Source organism: Dromiciops gliroides, chromosome 5 (assembly GCF_019393635.1).
Source record: "Dromiciops gliroides isolate mDroGli1 chromosome 5, mDroGli1.pri, whole genome shotgun sequence".
Lineage (NCBI taxonomy): Eukaryota > Metazoa > Chordata > Mammalia > Microbiotheria > Microbiotheriidae > Dromiciops > Dromiciops gliroides.
The window spans coordinates 100,693,376-100,713,706 of NC_057865.1; the positions used below are offsets into that span (position 1 = coordinate 100,693,376).

At 43.5% G+C, this 20,331-nt stretch overlaps 1 protein-coding gene across 1 annotated transcript in view; it reads right to left on the minus strand.

Annotated features, from left to right (window-relative positions):
* Positions 1 to 868: 868 nt before the first annotated feature.
* The window catches only part of ARHGEF5 (Rho guanine nucleotide exchange factor 5), a 28,312-nt gene continuing 8,849 nt past the window's right edge, over positions 869 to 20,331 (minus strand). Inside the window, exons 2-15 of the mRNA XM_043965140.1 lie at positions 16,399 to 19,561; positions 13,399 to 13,456; positions 12,857 to 12,921; positions 12,430 to 12,683; positions 10,774 to 10,934; positions 10,092 to 10,244; positions 9,453 to 9,582; positions 9,075 to 9,149; positions 8,294 to 8,383; positions 6,748 to 6,905; positions 4,155 to 4,316; positions 2,292 to 2,362; positions 1,704 to 1,808; positions 869 to 1,344 (exon numbers count right to left, since the gene is read on the minus strand). Coding sequence (XP_043821075.1) covers positions 1,187 to 1,344; positions 1,704 to 1,808; positions 2,292 to 2,362; positions 4,155 to 4,316; positions 6,748 to 6,905; positions 8,294 to 8,383; positions 9,075 to 9,149; positions 9,453 to 9,582; positions 10,092 to 10,244; positions 10,774 to 10,934; positions 12,430 to 12,683; positions 12,857 to 12,921; positions 13,399 to 13,456; positions 16,399 to 19,561 — 4,803 coding nt within the window. The 3' untranslated portion in view covers positions 869 to 1,186. The remainder of the gene's footprint in view (positions 1,345 to 1,703; positions 1,809 to 2,291; positions 2,363 to 4,154; positions 4,317 to 6,747; positions 6,906 to 8,293; positions 8,384 to 9,074; positions 9,150 to 9,452; positions 9,583 to 10,091; positions 10,245 to 10,773; positions 10,935 to 12,429; positions 12,684 to 12,856; positions 12,922 to 13,398; positions 13,457 to 16,398; positions 19,562 to 20,331) is intronic.

Below are 20,331 nucleotides of genomic sequence, written 5' to 3' on the forward strand. Positions count from 1 at the left end.
AACATAACTCTCACTGTCTATAGCACAGTTACTGGTGCACTCAAGAAGATTGGCCTGCATGAGTGTGTAGCTGGCATAACTCATTACAGGAAGAGGCAGAGAGTCAAGAAAGAGCTACATTCCTGAGGCCATAGCTAACAGAGAATCTCCCCAAATCCCTGGGGGAGTGGCAGCAAGGCAAGAATCAACAGCTGCCACAACAATCTACGCCCACTGCCTACATACAGCCCTTCATGGCACCCAAATGCAGCTGAGCCCACATTCCTCCCTGAAGTCCAGCCATGTTATGAACAATGTTAAGTGCTAAGGAGTCTGGGATGAAAAATTTCAAAGTGCCAAGTTTATTAGAGTGAGAGTGTATGACCCTCACATTTCCATAGCAACATACAGCTTCCCTAGAGGCACCTTAATCTCCTTCCCAATAATGCTGGTTCCCAAAGGAAAGGAATGCTGAAGAAATAATGGAGTTTGGAACAAAGTATTTGAAACTCCAGCCCCAAATGATCAACCTAGGAGCATGGGAACTTGTAAATTTCATAGAAGTGGAGCCCCTTGGCTCAGGTTCCAGTGTAGTTCTCCCAGACATACACACACACACACACACACACACACACACACACACATGTATGTATATACATGTGCACACACACATGTATAGGTGCACACATTCATGCATGCATGCACACATTTACATATATGTATGTGTGCATATGTACATGTGCGTATATTTATACACACATATGCCTATATGTATTGTGTATATATACACACATGCAAATATGTGTGTGTATATGCCTATAGGTATATATACACATGTATATATACATGTGTATATGTATATGTGTGTGTGTGTATATATATATACACATATAGTTTTTATATATGTGTTATATGTGTGTGTGTGTGTGTGTGTGTGTGTGTGTGTATAGTTTGTTAAAAAAATGGCTCCTAGAGTCTTGGCCCCACCGAAATCCCTTTGCCTTATATCCTTATTGTGTGTGCGTGCACATGCACATTCACACATGCATCACTGGACAATGAGTGGAAGGTCTGAAGCTTATGTCCCGTCTTGCTGATTTTTGTTTCCAGACTTTCAGAGGCATTCTGTTACAGAGAGGCAGGTGACTTCTCCCTCCTGTAGAAGTGATCATGTCCATGGGCCCCAGAGGATGCCCTTGAGTAGCAGTTATCTTTGGCGTCCGACCAGCTGTAATTTGGCAGTCTTGACTCTATGTGCCTCTGACAGGTTCCGCTTTCGAACATCAGGGTTGGTGATGAACTCCACGTGTGACAGAGGGAACCAGCCCCTCTCCCCATCTGACAACCTCATACCCTCTAGCCAACCTAGAGGGAGAAAAGTGAGGGAGGGTGATAATGTGGGTGCTGGGGAGAGGAATCAACTAGACCAGAATCTGGACAGCCTCTCCCTCAGTCTCAGACCTGGAATTTTTTCTCAACCACAGAGTTTTCTGAAATGGAGGCCACCCAGCAAGGTGAATCATCTCTACCCCTCCCCACCCACTCTTCTAGCCTGAATACAACAATATTGTTCAGTGATAGATACTGAGTCCTCAGGCATTTAAAAAAAACAAGTCTATTAGCATGAAGTCTACTACGACCCACTTAGCTCTTATTAAACCTTCTCCATGAACAACCCTCTCCCTCTGTCCCTTATCCTCCTCCTTCATACCCATTCTTCTTACCATCGCTGCTTTGCTGAGTCACCATCACCACATCTGCTTTCTCCAGTGCCAACTCATCATTCTCTCGAGGTTTATAAGAACGGAGACACTGAACCTGTGGGGAGTCTAGAGTACAGAGAAAGTGTGGAGGAGGCAAAGAAAAGAAGGTGATTGTGACAGAGAGATGACCAAAGACGGTTGAGCCTTCCCCCTGAGGCTCCTTCCCTAAGTCATTGTCCAACCACCAGCGGCATGCCCCCTTCCTTCCTCCTATTATAGAAATGAGCCAAACAGGAAGGAGGACAAGATTCATAGCCATGCCTCAGACTCAGTCCTGATTGTGGTTTCCTTTTACTCTCGAGCAGTTGGAATGGTAGACCTTTTTCTCTCTTAACTGCTGGCACCAGGCCTTGCCTGGCCTCCAGGGATCTTGAATCTTTCTCCTACCCCAATTCTCTTGGCTTAGGTGGGTATTTTCATTTCCCTCTTCCCTTACCCCACAACCAGAGTACAGTTTATACCTGGGTGACAGTTCTGGCTCTGTTCACATTTCTTCCTCTCTCCCTCCCTGAATTTCTCCCCGGCTTTTACCTGTCCCCTTATCCTTACCGTGACATTCCAAGAGGTCCAACTCCTCTCTTGGAAGTGCTAAAGCTGAGATCCAGCGAAGCTTTTCACTCCTGTAAAAAGAAATTTGGGTCACAACTTCATCTAGAACATAAGAGGGTTAAGGAGGAGAAAGGAGAATAGTAGGGATAAAAATGGGTAAAGGGGCAGTGGGAAGATGGGACAACTATCTAGTTATAGGGGGTAGGCTAACTGCTATTAAAATGCCGTATGGAACTCTGCTTAATTAGAAGTCAGAAAAGTACTTGACCCATAACGTTATTTGTCAGCTCCTAATTGTTCAACCTGCTTTCCTTCCCATCTTTTTTATGACTGTTCCCCCTGGCTGGAGTATTTGAAAATGTAGGAATACAGTCAAACTTTCAATTATACAGACAGGGGCTATGAACTTTGTTGATTACATATTTTTCCAGCCTTTTCATTCACAATTCTGGTGTCTCTGCTCACTTACAATATTTTCTGATCCTTGAATACATTTCTCATTTTGTACCTCTATGATTTTTACTCAAACTCTTCCATCCACTTGGAATGCCTGACTTGTTCCATTTCTGCTGTCAATATTCTATTAATGCCCAGTTTAGATACCATCTCATCCTAAAAACCTCCTCTGATAATCCAACAGGATGGAATCTCTCTTCTTCCCCTATAGTACATGTTAAAGTTATTTTTATGCCCATCTTGCCTTAGGAGATGTCTTATTTATCATTGTATTCCCTGAAGTCCCCAACACATAACAGCTACTCAATGAATATTTGTTGACTGAAGAAAACATTAATGGTGTTTGCCCTACCCCTTTGCATGTTTATGGAAAGTGTCCTTCTATATCTGAATTGGTATATGTCTGAAAATGCAAACTAATGCTGTTATTATCTAAATAGAAAATTTGATTTTGAGAATAGCATCAGAAAGATACAATCAGAAAAGTTACAACCCAGTTCAAGTACATTTAGGAAGGTTAACTTCAGCTTTTTGGGTTATTCATGCCACTATTTCTAAATAATATTGTGGATGATTGAGACTTGACTATATTAATATTCCCAAAGGACTCTGAGGAAAAATATCATTAAACAAAGGAGATATACTTGCTTTGGACCATCTGTTTATATAACATATTCATAGAAAGCCAGTGCTCCTATAAGTTTTTGCTCAATATAAAAAGTATGTAGATTTAATATCTTTATCTTGAAAGCCCACTGACCAAAGGGAACTGGGTATATGTAGAACACATGGACACCCAGAAAGTAAAGTCATTTCCCAAGAGATAAAGGGGCCAAGAATATGAACAAATATTTCTTAAAAGAACAATTGCAATTTTTTAAACAATCATGTGAAAGAATGCTCGAAATTATTAATGAGCGAAATGCAAATCAAAACAACCCCTTTCATTTCACACCCAGCAGATTGGCAAAGATGACATAAGAAGGTAGCAATCAATGTTGCAGGGGTTGTGGAAAAAACAGGCACACTACAGCACTATTGGTGTCATATCCTTGACCTAGAGATTTTACTGTTAAATATATACCCTAAGGAGGTCAACAGTGAAAAGCAAGGTCCCATAGAAACCAAGATATTCATAGCAGCACTTTTTGAGGTATATGAAAAAATGGAAACAGTGCAGTGCCTTCTAATTGAAGAATACTGAAACAAGTTGTGGCAAATGAATGTAAGTGAATATTACTGTCTATAAAACAACAACGACTATGATAGAAACAGAGAAGTATGGAAATATTTATATGAAATAATCTAAGCAGCTTTGTGAATGCTTCTTAGGTCAGCTCCTGCCTCACTACCACTTCCTAGTAATGCCCTCTTTCATTCCCTCCCAGTAACTGATCTCCATCTCACTGAGTCTCTGTTCGAAAGAGGAACTCGGCCCGGGTGCCCTGTGTGTTGTGAAGGAGAAAGAGGCGGAAGAGGTTCTTGTGTGGTCCATGAAGCTTCATTTCACACTTCTCCCCCCGTACGGATGAAAAAGGAGCATGGTCAAATACCAGGAAGCGGTTGCCCCTGTAGAGAAATAAGGGGTGTCATTCTCATTCCACAGACTTCATTCTTTCTCACTTAATTCCTATCCTACAAAATTTCCCCAACCCGCAGATTCTTGTATGAGTCACAGAATGGCAGTCATTTGACTAAACACATTCCTGGCTGGGAATCTGAGTCAAGATTAGTTTGGCCTGGGTTCTCCCAGGGGATCATACTCAATAGGCTCCATGACCCCAGAAATTAGGTCCGGGGTAACTTTATAAGCTCTGAATCAACGTTGAACCCAAGAAGATGATTTAGCCTTTAAACCATTCTTCCCTCTCATTTCTAAGATTTAGGCCCAAGTATGGGAAACCTAAGGCCTGAATTTGATCTGTCAGTCAGTCAACTAACACCTAAGATGTGCCAGATGCTTTATCTACTCAGCTAAGCATGGAGGATACAAAGAAAGGCAAAACAAACAAAAAATATTTAAAAAAAATAGAAAAGAATCCCTGCTCTCAAGGAGATCATAGTCTAAAGGGAGAAATAACACATAAATAACTACGTATGAACAAGCTTGATACTAGATACATTGGGGTCGTCTCAGAGACAAGGCACTAGCATTGAGGGAGATTATGAAAGGCTTCTTGCAGAAGGTATTGTTAAGATGAAGGAAGCCAGGGGAACTTCCTTCCCTGAAGAAAGTCAAGGAAAGTAGAAGGTAGAGATGAGGAGGAACAGCATTTCAGGTATGGGGGACACTTAGTAGAACTGATGACTGAAGAGATGAAGCTGTTGCAATAGTGCCTATTGTAAAGAATTGTTATTGGTCCCCACACTATACTGGGGTGATGGCAGTGTCAGAGGCAAGGAAAGGGGGATAAAAGAGATATTTTGAAGGTAAAAATTATAGGACCTGAGAACTGATTGGATATGGGGTAGTGGTGTGGTACCCTCAATACAAACAAGTTAGGAAAAGGAAATGGCTTAAGGGGAAAGGTGATGAGTTCACTTTTGGAATTTTGAGCTTAAGATGCCTATGGACCAATTCATTCTAGATGTCTGACTGGCAGTTGGAGATGTGAGACTGGAGGTTGGGAGAATGATTAGGGATAGACAAATAGATATGAAAGATATGTGCAGAGAGATGATAATTAAATGCAAAAGAGATGATGAGATCACCTAGTGAAATATTATTGAATGGGAAAGGGCCCAATACAGAATACTATGGGATATCATGGCTAAAGGGCATGAATTGGAAGAGGATCCAGCAAAGCCGACTAAGAAGGAGCAGTCAGATAATTAGGATGGGTACACATTGTAGAAGTTTCATTCACTGCAAAAAGTTAAGTTGTATGCATAGTAAATAGCTAAAGTTGCCAAGAGTTAAGAAGAGACTCAGAATAAATATAGGAGGAAACTAATGTAGATGTCTTTCTCAAGGACTTTAGCCATAAAAGGGAGGTGAGATAAAGGATGATAACTAAAGGGGATGGACAGATCATGTGAGGCTTTTCTGAATATTATAAAGGCATGGGTATGGTTGTATGCAATAGAGAAACAACCAATAGAAATGGAACAATTAAACATTAGTGAAAGAGTAGAAATGATGAGGAGGGCCAATCTCCCAGACAGAATGGGATAGAATGGGATCACTTGTTAGTGTAGAGGGAAAATGTCTTGGCAAGAAGAAAGGCCACTTCTTCATGTGAAACAGAAGTGAAAGAGGAGTTAGTGACAAGAAGTATCTAAATGTGAGACAAGGAACAGGGGAGAAGGAGCTTTCAATGAATAGCCTGTTTCTTTAGTGAAATATGAGGCAACATTCTAAGCTTGGGAGCATGGGGGGTGAGGAGGAGGAGTTATAGAAAATTTGAAGAGGGATGAAAAGGTTTTGAAAAATCCCTGGGGTGACTAGAAGAGTGAATTGATTAAAGTGTTGTAGAAGGATTGCTTTGTCACAATGAAGGCCCACTTGAGATTAGGTAAAGTAAATTTGTAGTGGATTGATCCGGTCCCCTGGGTTAGCCTAACTCCATCAAACAGAATCCTAGAGATTAAGGGTTCTAGAACGAATGAAGCTTCAAGGCCTTTCAAATCAAGGTTGACGCAAAATGCTGCTTACTGGGGGGACCCCACCCCAATCTTGGGCACTAAATCACTGAGCTATACCTAGAGTCACCAGGGTTATACCTAATTGAATCGCTGTTCTGGGCTCGGTGTCAATTACCGAATTTCAGCTCTAAATCGTGGCTCCATCACAGAAGCTTAATTAATCCCTGGGCCTCCTCCCTCTTTTATGACAGTGCCTTCTCATAACACCATGAGTTACCAATAGGTTGATGAAAAGGATCCCTCCTGGAATATATATACCATCCCTCCACCTCTACTCACCCCCCATGACAACTAAAGCTGGCAATTCTACTCCCCCACTTAGTTTCCCTCCCCATCTTTCCAGCCAGTCACTGACTCTCGAGGCCGGGATAACAACAGGCAGTCATTGAAGAGGTGCAAGTGTACAGGTCGAGTGGCCAGTTTCCTTCGTAGCCCAGGTGACACACTGGACTCAAGTGCTGTTAGCTCCCCACTCTTCACCAACCATCGCGACTGTGAGATCAGTGGAAATATCTGTGCAGCAGGAGTAGAGAGGGAGGGAATTATCACAGACTGGACCACAACTATATTCTTGTGTTCTCTTTTCTTTCCTCTGCTCCTATCTTCAATGACCACATTACTTACATCCTCCATAATCCCCTCATAAACACTAGGGTCTTTCTTATACCTTCTTTTTATCACCCCCAACTAGCTAGATAGAGCACTGAACCCAATTTGGTTTTTGTTTGTTTGTTTTGGTATTGATGGCTGGGTGTTTCTGTGTTTGGGATTGTGGAAAAGGTAGAAAGCACTTAACTATACATTCTAGCCTGTTAACCCTTGCCTAAACAGAAGTTAGAGACATGAGTAAAAAAATTGGGGGCCTGCTTATTATTAGGAATTGAAGGATTCAAAATGAGCAATTTCATTACCAGAAGTACATTCATTGAAAACTATTCTGGAAGCAAATTTATCTTGTGCCATAACTAAGAATTGAGGAGCAAAGTCTGGAGAAGAGCACAAACCAGATTTAGATATTGGAGGTGAGAAATACACAGATGAAGAGTACATTCCAGGGGTTAGGATTTGGGCATAACTGGGAAGGGATCTGGATGGAAGGGATTTCTGAAATATAATGGTATTTGGATGGATATTATCCTGATAATAATAGTGATAATGATGATAACAACCAATATTTATATAGCACTTTAAGTGTTGCAAAGCACTCAGTATTACTCATTTGCTTCTCATAACCCTGCGAGGTAAGGTCCTATTGTTATCCCTATTTTTCAGATGAGCAAACTAAGGCTAACAGAAGTTAAATGACTTGTCCAGAGATACACAACTAGTAAATATTAGGCAGGATCTGAACTTAGGTCTTCCTAACTACAAGCCACCACTTGTGTACTATATGTAAGATGCTGAAGCAAGGAAGATGGCAGATAAAGGGAATGGAGCATGCTCTGAATTGAATTTGAATATGGGATATATGTCTTAGGACAGGATTCATGAATACAGGCTACTTTAAGGTTCTAGCATGCACTGGTGGTTAGATAGGATTCTAAGGATAAGAGGACTAGATACAGAGTGGGAGAATAAAAATTCTAAAGATGAAGGTTAGGGTTAGGTTAGGGGCAGCTAGTTGGTGCAGTGGATAAAGCACAGGTGCTGGATTCAGGAGGATCTGAGTTCAAATCTGGCCTCAAACACTTGACACTAGCTGTGTGACCCTGAGCAAGTCACTTAATGCTTGTTTCCCTACCAAAAAAAAAAAAAAAAAAGGTTAGGCTAAAGCCTAAAGTTAAAGGCCAGTAGAATGGTACTGAGAAGTTCATTTGGGAACTATAGGGCCAGACAGAGATTCAGAGTTGGGGTTAGAGGCTGGAAGCTGAAGGTGGCAGTGGGAGATCAGGGGGGCTCACTTTGCACTCGAACTCAATCTTCTGACTTAGGTAGATCAGTTCTTCTGTCCGTTTCATTCTCTGCACATTGTTATTGCAGTCTCGGATGAGCTGGAATGTTGGGAAAAGATGGGGAAACAGGAAGAATTATAGGTATTAAAGGCTTTGGTCTATGACCAAAGTCTTTGACTATGTTGTTAAGAAAACCCTTTGTCCCAGAATCTGTAGAAATAGAACAAACTTGCTCTTCATTAAAGAGTTGAAATTGAATCTTTGCATTCCTGTATTCTTTAAAATAGCAGGAAAGGATGACTGGAGGAAAGAGATGAGGGCATGTTCCCCTGACACAGGATATCTTTGGTAGAGACTCCCCCCACTCCATTCTTGCCTTTTGAAAATGGAAAATTTGGGCATGGCAGAGTTTGTGTGTGTGTATGAGACACACACATACACACACACACACACACACACACACACACACAGAGTGAGAAACAGAGAGTATATCACACTTATGTGAGAGCAGCATTCATGGAATAAGAGAATGGTAAATTCAGGGTACAGAGAACTGGACTGTCTTTTAGGAGTACACTCATCCCTGTAGCCTTGGATTCATAGGACTGGACTGGGAAAGAGTTCTCTATGGGTAAGGAAGAGATACAAGTAAACAGGATGAATGACCAGTTCACTTTGTAAGCCAGGGGATAAACTGGACTTAAGGGTTATTAGCTTCCCACTCTTTACCAACCATCAAGACCACAAGATTAATGGAAAAGGGTAAAATACAAATTTAGGGGCTACTCACCTCTTCCAAGGCATGGTGTGCTTCTGTGGCCTCTGCTTCTTCTGGGGAGCCAGGCTGTGTCCTCTTAAGAATATTCTGTGGCAAAGGAACCCCGCAGTTTAAAGTAAAGATGTGGAGGAAGGATGTATAAAATGGCATGGGAAATAGGAAGGAGAGACTGGGAAGAGAATCAATAGTTGGGGGAGGACAAAGTTGGGCACAAACACAGCTAGAGGCAAAAGTGAAAAGGTTTACATCACTCGTGGAGTCTCGAGTGGTTTGAGAGAAGTGACTGGTACATTGAGAGAGGCTCACTCTGGAGACTAAGTACCAGAGGTTGGATCTTCAGGATTAGAGGATCTTGAAGTAGGGTTGAGGGGAAGAGGGAACCCAAATTACCTGGAGCAGCAGTTTGAGGCGAGTGATACGCTGGAAGGGCAGTATCAGAAAGGACTTGAGGGAAAGGCGTTGGCAGATAGGGTCACTCTCTAGCTTTTCTAGGACCTCCCGGAAATTGCTGTTGCTGCTCCTGTCATTAACACAGAAATTTAGATAAAAGAAATAGAGAGGCTACATTCAAAGGAATGAGGACCACGGGGAGGGGATGGACTCTACCTTAAGGAACTGAGGTATAATGTGGGAAGAATGAGGATGGGCATAGAGAACTAGGAGGTTAAAAAAACAAAACAAGGGGGCAGCTAGGAGGTGCAGTAGATAAAGCACCGGCCCTGGATTCAGGAGTACCTGAGTTCAAATCCGGCCTCAGACACTTGACACTTACTAGCTGTGTGACCGTGGGCAAGTCACTTAACCCTCATTGCCCAGCAAAAAACAAAACAAAACAAAACAAAACCAAAACAAAACACACCAGGGCCACAGACATGCATATTTGGAGGGCCTAGAAACTTCTGGAAGTTCAGGGTCTCACAGTAAGCATAAAGTTGGCTGTTCACAAGCAGGCATAATTTGGAAATTGGGAGGTTCAAGAGGGTTACAAGGAGGACCTATGCCAAGATGAGGCACAGAAAGTGGTCTCACAGTAGGCTTTGGAAAGTGCGCTCCTGGTAAGTCTGGTTGGTGACGTAAGGTAGATAAACACGCCGGAAGGCAGTTGCATGGGTCAGGACCACATCACAAACATGGAAGGTAAAGATGTCATGCTCGAAGTTCTCTTCCAGGTCCGAGAGAAACCTGTGGTTGTCCCAACAGATGTTGGGAGAAATATGGGTCTGAACAGAGTAGTCAGAGTACTTTCCCCAAATCCTGCTGTTCTTAAGCTACTGACTTCCCTCTTCCAGGTACTTAATTCCATCTCTTGAAGTTGCTCAGATCTCTTAGAGGTCAATCCAATATTTAAAATGCCTCATACCTCTGCTCTCCTCTCTCCCTATATCTGGAAGCATCCTTATCTCTGAGGGACAATGTGATACAATGGGAAAAGACATCAAGGTTCAAATGCTAGCTCTAACAAGTACTAGTAGTATGACTCTGGTCAAGTCATTTAATTCTTCTTCCTCATCTGTAAAAGATGGGCAATAATAATTACACTTCTTTTGTAAACATTAAAATCCTATATAAGTGCAATCTCTTATTGAAGCCTTAAATTCTTACTATGGTCAGGATAGGTAAAAGACTGCTAACAGGGACTGGTATTATTTTTGCAAATCATCCATTCATAGAGGAAACAATGGAAGGTGATTCTGGAGGAGGGAAATCTCACGCTGTGCTGACATCCCGCACATCTTGTAGACGAGAGAAGAGCCACTGGTGTTCCTGGTTGGACAACGTAGCCCGAAGCTGTGCTGAGAGCTGGAAATGGTCTACAGCCACATGAAGACTTCGCAGGTAGGAAGCTTCTGACATGATGAGTTCAAACTTGGCCTGGGGAAAGATGGGAGGGAGGGTCCTAAGTAGAAAAGAAAGAAGCTAAAGAAAACCAATGACTGAGATGGGGAAAAGATGGGGTGGCTAAGGAAGAGGCCTCTCTCATTCAAATAGAATTCTATGCAATTCTCTTTTCCCCTGCCCTTAATCCATTTCCCTCCTCTGAGACTGATTTCAAACAAGTACAAGTTTGAGGTGCTTAATACCCTTTCATATAAGCCCAATACTACAGAAATGAAGATAAATTGAAAACAGTTAAAGAATCCCTCACATAGTCAAGGTGAGAACCCAGAGACCCTGGAGTAAAAGCTTCTCCAGAAAAAGGTAACTGTTCTCAAGACCTCAGTGATATACATCTACCCACCCAGAGGCAGGTCCTACCCCAATAGACACAAGGAAGGAAGAAAACAAGTATTTATGAAATAACTATGATATACCAGGTACTGTTCTATGTGCTTTACATATATTATGTCATTGAATCCTCATAACTAACCTGGGAGGTATTATTATTGCTCTCATTGCTATTGCTTTATTATTATCCTCAGGTTAGAGTTGAGAAAACTGAGGAAGACAGAGAGTAAGTGACTTGCCCAGGGTTACACAGCTAGTAATGTCTGAGACTGAATTTGAACTCAGGTCTTTCGGACTCCGGGCCCAATGCTCTATTCATTGAGCCACCTGGCTACCTCTGCCCCTCCACAAGGGTGCACTGACCATAACATGACTTAAGTGGTCAGCAATTAGCCCAGTGCACAACATTAAGTCCAACTGATAAATACTTATTGAACTGAATTCACAGGATCTTTAGTCCATGGAAGTAGCAGTTTGGAATTGGGACAGGCAAAAGGATTTAATTCCTTGACTACTCCAATGCAAATTCAGAAACCAAGATCAAACTCAGCCTCTTAAAATCTGTCTTCTACAGCTTAAATGCCACCTTCTGCAGGAAGTCTTTCCCAGTCCTTTCAGCTGCTAGAGCCTTCCCTCTAAGATCATGGTCCTCTTCAAGAATGAAGGACAAACAACAATTTCCTATTTACTCACTAGATAGACAGATAGATATACACACAGACATACATACACACAGAGACAGAGATTATATGTATGTGTTCATATGTATACCTATACACACATATTTATTTACTTTTTCATTCATTTATTTATATGGCATATCCCTCATTTAAATGTAAGTTGCTTGAGGGCAGGGTCTCTGTATTGCTTTGTACCCTCAGTGCTTAGCACAGTCCCTGGCATATAGTAAATGTTTCATAAACATTTCCTTTTTGGTTGATTGATCATTAATTGGCATATATGTGCAGAGAGGAAAAGGGAAGATGGTAATAACTTGAATATAATCTAAAATTCTTCAGAGATGGTGTCTCCATGAGCTAACAGATGGGGAGCCCGCTCAGGTGGGTAGAGAGCAGGGGTATGGGATGATATTGATATTTATCTCCGATGCCCTCTTTCTTCTGTCCCATCCCTCTATTACCTCCTGTAGTTTTTGGTTCTCATGAGTCATGGAGAGCAGCATGGTGCTATTGCGTACTCGGGGGATGTCCTGCCATAAAGAGGCACTAGAGGCAATGGAGAGGCGCCGAAGGTAAGACTCTGTGATAACTGGAGACTTTCGGGGCTGTCGGGGTGAAGCTGGGCTGGACCCCTCAGTCAGGCTATCCAGCCTCTGCTGGCTTTGTATCTCCTTGTTTAGGGCCACATCACTATACTCCTGGTAAAGCAGGTGGGCTGGGAAAAGGAAAGAGAAAAAGGAACAAGAAGAGAAAATGGGAAATAGTTAAGAAAAAAAGCAAACAAATTTAGAATGAACCCATTAAACTGGCCCTGAATTGGCTCTCAACTCTTGATTCTCACTGATACTCATCTCAGTCTGGATTCACTGCTTTGTCCAAAGTACTCACAGGAATTGATGAACTTGGAGCAGCGTCTGGCAACAGAACCCATCACTTCCCTTGACTTCTTCTCTCTGTAGAGTGGAGATGGTCAATGGGTAGTTGATATCATTGGGAAGAGACATTCACTGGGTAGATGGGATATTTGATTATCTCTTATGCCCTCTCCTTAGGTACCACACATATGCTCTAGAGAAATGCTGAAATGGGATCTCAGTGTTTGGGATATTTTTGAAGCCCCTATGTATCCAACAGTGTATTTTCAGGGAGACAGTTCAAAGGAACAGAACTTGGGGGAAAGGGTTGGGTAGACCTACCTGCAAGTCAAAAGAGTATGTTCTACTTAAATGTTTCCTCTAGAATCTTGGTGTCAGTAATTTTCCTCAGGTAGATAGGGACACTGAGAAATTTGAGGGCTCAGAAGGAAGAAAATTTTTCAGTTTCAGGACCTAGTTACCCATAAACTGAGATTTTTGAAGGAGGCTTCAGTACCCTGAGGAAAGAGGATGTGTATGTTTGGGGGAAGGAAGGGTTGCTTGTAAAAAACTCACCGAAGAACAACTGTTTCTGAGGGATAAAGAGGTCTCTCCATGGGGGGGCCTTCCCTTTCTGGAAATTGAAATGGGGAGAGTTACTTAGGTTACAGGGACCCTGGGGGGTGGCAATTTCACAACAGAGCAGTGTGGAGATTAAGGTCCCAGAAAAGGAAACAGGTATTGCAAAAGGAGAGTGGTAGAACCCTCACTCTGGCTACCAAAAACCCTCAAGTAATCAAAAGAAGCAGTATTAAATCCACAGCATTCACAAAGTGGAGGAAGCAAAGAAAGCCCCACAGCAATGTGTCTTGATAAGATGTCTTCTGTAGTATTGCATTTCTTTCTTTCTGTTGCGGTTTTTTGTTTTTTGTGGGGCAATGAGGGTTAAGTGACTTGCCCGGAGTCACACTGCTAGTAAGTGTCAAGTGTCTGAGGTCGGATTTGAACTCAGGTCCTCCTGAATCCAGGGCCAGTGCTTTATCCACTGCGCCACCTAGCTGCCCCTATTGCATTTATTTCTGAGCAAATTGTATCAAGAAGGAAACTGACAAGCTGGAATGTATCCTGAGGAGTGTGACCAAGTGAGAAGAATAAGAACCCAGATACAAAGGATCAGTGGAAGGAATTGGGGGATAGTAAGCTGAAAGTAGGGGAAAAGTGGGAGATAAGATGTCTGTGTCCAAAGGGTTTTCACAGAGATGGCATTAAACTAATTTGTTTTGCTTTTAGTGGGCAGTAGTAGGACCAGTGGTTAAAAGCTCCAGAGAGGTAGATTTCAATTTAACACTAGGAAAATTTAATAATGAGAACTCTATAAAAATGGAACAGAAACATTTTAAAGGTGTGAGTTCACTGTTCTTTGAGGTCTTCAAGGAGTGACCGAATGGCCACTAGTTAGGGATATTTGAGAGGGTATTCTTGCTCAGGCCTGAATTGACCTAGACAATTACTGGGTTCCCCTATAACACACTCTCTCTCTCTCTCTCTCTCTCTCTCTCTCTCTCTCTCTCTCTCTCTCCATACATACATACATACATACATACATACATACATACATACATAAATTCATCAATATCCCCCTCCCCAAATGTCATAAATAGGGATACTTCAGATGAACAGAGTCTGAAGTATCCTTTGGGGATTTCTATTCATCTACAGGTTGAAATAGATGATTTATATAATCTATTCCAACTATGAGATTTTTTGATTCTCAACAAGCAGTCATCCAGAACTGTTTGAAGATAAATAGTGATAGGAAATCCACTTAAAAAAATTCCCCTTCAAGGAACAACATAAGATCATGAGGATTAAGAAAAGAGGCAGAGAGGAGCCAAGTGTTCATGAATGAAGGAATGAAGAAGGAAGCCAAGAGGGATACTAAAAACGAAAAGGATTTGAATTAGATAAGGTAAGGAAGCATGCAAGAGAGGAAAGGAAAAGAAGGAGAGGTAGAAGGTTAAGGAAATACTGAAGTGCTTCGTACATTGAGTATAGCATTGGCAAGCATCACACAAGTAGGAGGACCATTCTGATTTTGCAAAGGGGATGGTATCTATGTGAAGCTTATACTGATAAGACTGAATCCTAAAATGGAATGAAGTGTCAACTGACTCCAAGTAGGGCCCTGAGGTATTCCAGTCACCCAAAATCCTCTGGGGGTAGTTAAGGAGATGAATTATACTTTCTGTTCTTTGGGGATTAAAGATGAATAAAAGATGGGAGCTGAGGGGAGGGTTAGGCTTATGTTAATATGGGAACTTGTTTAAGTAGAGAGTGGAAAACTGGATAAAAAATGGAGAAGGAAGGGATGACAAGGGTTTAATTGAGCCAGAATCAGAGAGGGTGAGAATTGATACTGTGTGATCAGAGATTCAAGAGTAGGATTAGAGCCTGGGGAACTCCCCATGAAAGAAGGGCTGAAAATATAAGATGGGGCAGTAGATAAGTGTTTGGCCTGGAATCTGGAAAACCTGAGATAAAACTTGGCCTCAGACACTTCCTGGGCAAGTCACTTAACCACTAATAGCCTCAGCTTCTTCATCTGTAAAATAGCACCTACCTTCCAGGATTGTCGTGAAGATCAAATGAAATAATGTAAAGCACAGTGCCTGGCACATAGTAAGTGCTATACAAATGTTGGCTATTAATATTATTACCAGGATTCACTCTAATGGCATAAATAAATTTGTGGGTTGGGAGCTGGTAAAGGAAGAAACTAAAGATCATGTGAGAGAAGAAAAGGTATTGAGGATGCTATTAAGAGAAAAGGTGGGGCAGTATGGTGGCGCAGTAGATAAAGCACTGGCTCTGGATTCAGGAGGACGTGAGTTCAAATCTGACCTCAGACACTTGACATTTATTAGCTGTGTGACCCTGGGCAAGTCACTTAACCCTCGATGCCCAACAAAAACAAACACCCCCCCCCCCAAAAAAAAAAGAGAGAGAGAGAAAAGGAGGGGATAAGTAGGGGGTACAGTAGATAAAGCACCAGCTCTGGATTCAGGAGGACCTGAGTTCAAAACCAGCCTCAGACACTTGACACTAGGTGTGTGACCCTGGGCAAGTCACTTAGCCCTCATTGCCTTACAAAAAAAAAGAGAGAGAGAAAGAGAGAAGGTGGGAGACATAAAGCCTTGGGGGACGGAATGGGAGAATAAGAAGCCATGTTACAAAGCACATGGGGCTATGAGGGAAAAACCATAAGAGGAGGAGATGAGGACAGAAGGCTGTTATGGGGAAGGTGGTCTCAATGGGATCTGCAGCATTTTTTTCAAACAACCCCCTACCATTCTTTCTTTTCCTTTTTTTGCAGGGCAATGAGGCTTAAGTGATTTGCCCAGGGTCACACGGCTAGTAAGTGTGTGAGGCTGGATTTAAACTCAGGTCCTCTTGAATCCAGGACCGGTGCTTTATCCACTGTGCCACATAGCTGCCCCTCCCAACCCCTGCCCCTTCTTTCAATCCACTTCCTGCGATTGGTCTAATGTGTAGGATGGTGGCCTTAGCATCACTTACCTAGGGAATCACCTGGGAAGACAGAGGGTCTACGCAGGCCTTGCCGGTTCCATCCCTTGGTCTTGTTCTGTCCCTCAGTTGGACTCTCTGAATGCCCACCACTCACTTCCAAGAATTTTCCAGGATCTTTCCTATGTGGCCAGCTGGATGCTTTCTCCAAAGGTGGATGGCTGGGTTTCCCTGACTTCCGAACCAGACCTCGATCGGATCTGCGGGGCCCATTGCCATCCCCTTGAAGAGCTCCTCTGCTCAAAGTCCTCTTGGTGAGGGTTTCAGTTCCTTCTGGGTGCCCATGTTCATCCTGGATTCCTCCTAGGATGGAATGTTGTGGGTCCTGGGTCATGGAAGAGATTGGGGAAGAAGGACTCAGTAGGAGGAAGTTGGTCATGTTACTGAAAGCCAGAGAATGCATTTCGCTTTTATTCCTGCCAGGAGAGGTCAAGGAGTCTGTTGGCCTGTCCACAGCTGGAGGCCAGGAGCTACGTCCAGGAGAGAGAGGAGAAGGGACTTCCCGGTTTCCTCCAGGTACCTTGAAGGAGCCAGGTTTTGACCTCAATTGATCTCCTGTATCCACAATTATCCCATGAGTACTGTTGCTTCTCCACTTAGCCTTTGGGGGTAGTGGAGGTGGCTTGGTGTCAGGATCCGAAATGGGAAGAGGAGGAAGAGGTTTGTATTTCTTACTTAGAGTGGTAGATGTGGGAGGATGGGAAGGCTGAGGCATGACTGGGGTGGGGGGTAGCGGCTTATTGTACCTCAGCCTAGAAGTCTGAGTATGGTGGGAAGTGTCTGTGACTGGAGTAGATGGCAGAGGTCGGTTATGTCTTGCCTTAATAGGGAGAGAAGGTCCTTCAGGGGAGCCAGGTAGTACTGAAGCTAAGGCCAAAGTAGGAGGGTGGCTATACCGTTTTGGGGTAGGGGGCTTGGCAAAATGACTGCTATGTTGCCCCACCAGGGGAGGATGACTGTGCCGCTCCCGTATTGGGAGAGGGGGCAGCAGTTCATGTAATCCCATTTCCACCATGGATGAAGAGGGAGGGGAGTCATGGATAAGTTCACCTGAGATGGAGGCTTCTGTCTTTGGTGGATGCAAAGTTTGGCTATGGGTAGTATCAGGCCTATCGAAATTTGGGGTAAATCCCTGAAGTTGGCTCAAGGAAGAAGGGTGAGGTGAGTGCTCCTGCCTAGCCTGCTCCTCCCTTCCTGAGATCTCAACAGTGTGGATGACAGACTCAGGAAGACTCTGAGCCAACTCAGAGTGATGGAAGGAGGCTGGAGTCTGGGCCAGATACTGAAGCTGCCCTCCCCCATAGGAGCTTGGAGCAGAGTTACTCCCATGGTACTGAATAGTTTCTTCAGAGGAGTCTGGGAGATTTAGGGTGCTGCCCCAGTCAGAGTTGGCACACGGTACCAAGGGAATCTCTCCAGGAGAGGGTGTGTGGAGAATGTTCAAGGCAGCATCAGGGCCCACAGGGTCAAAAGAGAATCCTTTATCAAAAGAAAATGATCTAGAGAATTCTGGCAGATGAGATGAGGGTGAAGAGCCTCCAAAAGGAAAGAAAGTAGTGGGGCAGGAAGATGATGAGGTGGCTATGTTGGGATCCGCCTTAGTATAAGTGAAAGGAGTTGAGGTCTCTGTTCTAGGAGCTATGGCAATTGGTCTTGGAGGTGTTGGCTTACTCCCCAAGCTGGGCATTGTACTGTCCCCTCTACCACATTCTTCCTCCCAGCCATTTTGCTCTGCTTCTTTCTCAGAATCCTTTCCAGAGAGACTGTAAGGAGAGATGGACTGGAGAGATCCTGATGATCTCTGTCCAGGCCTCAGAGCAGAGTCTGGGCAGGAAGAGTGTATGGAGAGCTGAACTCTAGAAGACTCAGTGTTCATCCCTTCCTGAGACTCAGATCTTGTGAAAGTGGAAACAGGGTCTCCTGGGAAAGAGCCCCATGAAATATTGGCACCTGGAGCAACTTGGGTCAAAGGGAAGGGACCATAATGCTTCTGAATCTCCTCATCCTCATTCCTCTGTACCATTCCCTCTACTTCCAATGTTCCTTCAGCCACATTCTCCTGTTCTTCCTCACCTTCTTCCTCTGGCTTCCACTGTTCTTCTACTGGTCCCTGTTTTTCCTCCCTCTCATCCACTATCTTCCCTTGTTTCCCATCTAGCTCTGGGTCCTTCTCATAATGATCTACCTTTTCCTGCTCCTCTACCAGCCCATTTCCTTGATTTTTCTCCTTTTCTACTTTCCCATGACCCTGCTTCTCCACATCTTTTTCTCCTAGGTATCCTTCCCTGTGGTTCTGATCTTCTACCTCCCTATTAAATGTCTCTCCTTTTTGTTTTCCCAAAACCAAATCGAACTGTCCTTCTTTATCTTCTTGCTTTGGTTCTCCCATTTGTCCTTGAACACATGTTACCACCTCCAGTTCCTGCTTTCCTGAGAGTCCATCAATCCACTCAAGCTTCCCTTCATCTTCTACTTCCCTCTGTTCCTGCTTCTTCCATCTCCCTAGGTCCCTGGCCTCCTCTTGTCTTTGATACAACAGACCTTCTTGCCCTCCATTTTCCTGCCTCTCTTGAGCCTGGAACTCCCCCTCTTGATGGGCAGCTCTTTTTCCCTCATGACAGAGTACTCCTTTCTCCACTGTCTCACTGGCTTCTGAGCTCACTGTTTCCTTCACAGGGTTAAGGAGCTCTGGCCAAGATTCTATCCCAATATTGCTACTTATTTCATTGGGGATGGAGCCAACATCCAGGCTAGCAAGTACGGTGGGGTAGACAGAGCTGTCTGTGGGAATGAAAGGTGCATGTCCCTCTTGGAGGCCCTGGGATGCTAGCCCTGAAGATCTCTGAACTGTTGACTCTGCAATCATGACATCTCCGTAGTCAGGCTCCAAAGGTAGAGGATCTTCCTGGGAAAGAGTGGGTGGTGGCTCTTCAGTTGTGCCCGGCGTACTCAGATCTTTCCATTGAGCCGCAAAGACATCATTACCCTCTGCCCACTCCCAGGCAGGGTCCTCTGTCTCTGCTGCTTCAGGCTCCGAGCCAGGGGTAGAGGTATCCTTCATGAGGGATGTTGGAATGATGTGGAGTCCCTCCAGAGCTGTTGCTGGAGTCAAAGCTCTACGAGGAGGCCCTTCAGCCTCCATCAGGGCTGATTCCTAAAGAGAAAGAAAGGTAAACATTTTCCAGTAGACAGAAGCCAGAAGAATGTATTTCCTGGGGAAGCCTATGCTTGCTTTCGAGTATCTGAGTTCTGGATCAATTCTGGCTTGTAAGTGAGGTTACACTCACATAGAGAAATTCAGAAGAAACTCCCTCTACCACTGCAGAGGCTACTCTTCGGCAACTTATAACCTTGGAGGGTTCCCTGTGGCAATGGGAGGAGGTTAACTGACTTGGTCAGTCAGTTACTGACAATGTCAGTAGGTGTTAGAGGTGGCACTTGAATCCAAATTATCCTGACTCTGAAAATAGCCTATGAAATACTGCCTTTCATAGGAACCATAAGGAAGAAAGAAAGGAGACATTTGCTCTCCCTTCCTTTAATGGTCATTTTTCAAGGCTAAAAGTATCCAGCAATACATGTCTTCATTATCCAACCCACAACAGAAGTATTTGCGGCTATGATATGAATTTCCTTCTGCCCATTCTTCATTACAAATCCTGTTCCTCCTCTCCTCCCCACAATTCCTCTGGTTAAGACTCTTCTTCTTTTTATTTTCTCAGACTCTTCTTACCTTTTTCTTAGATGACTGGAATCTTCTAAGTGGTCTTCCTATCTCCAGTCTCTCTATCCATTCTAATCCATTCCCTAATCCATTCTAAACACAGCTACAACAGTACTCACCCAAAGCACCCCTCCAATTAGGTTGTTACTTAAGAACCTTCAATGGTCCCTCACTGTTTAATATCCACAATGATTATCCTG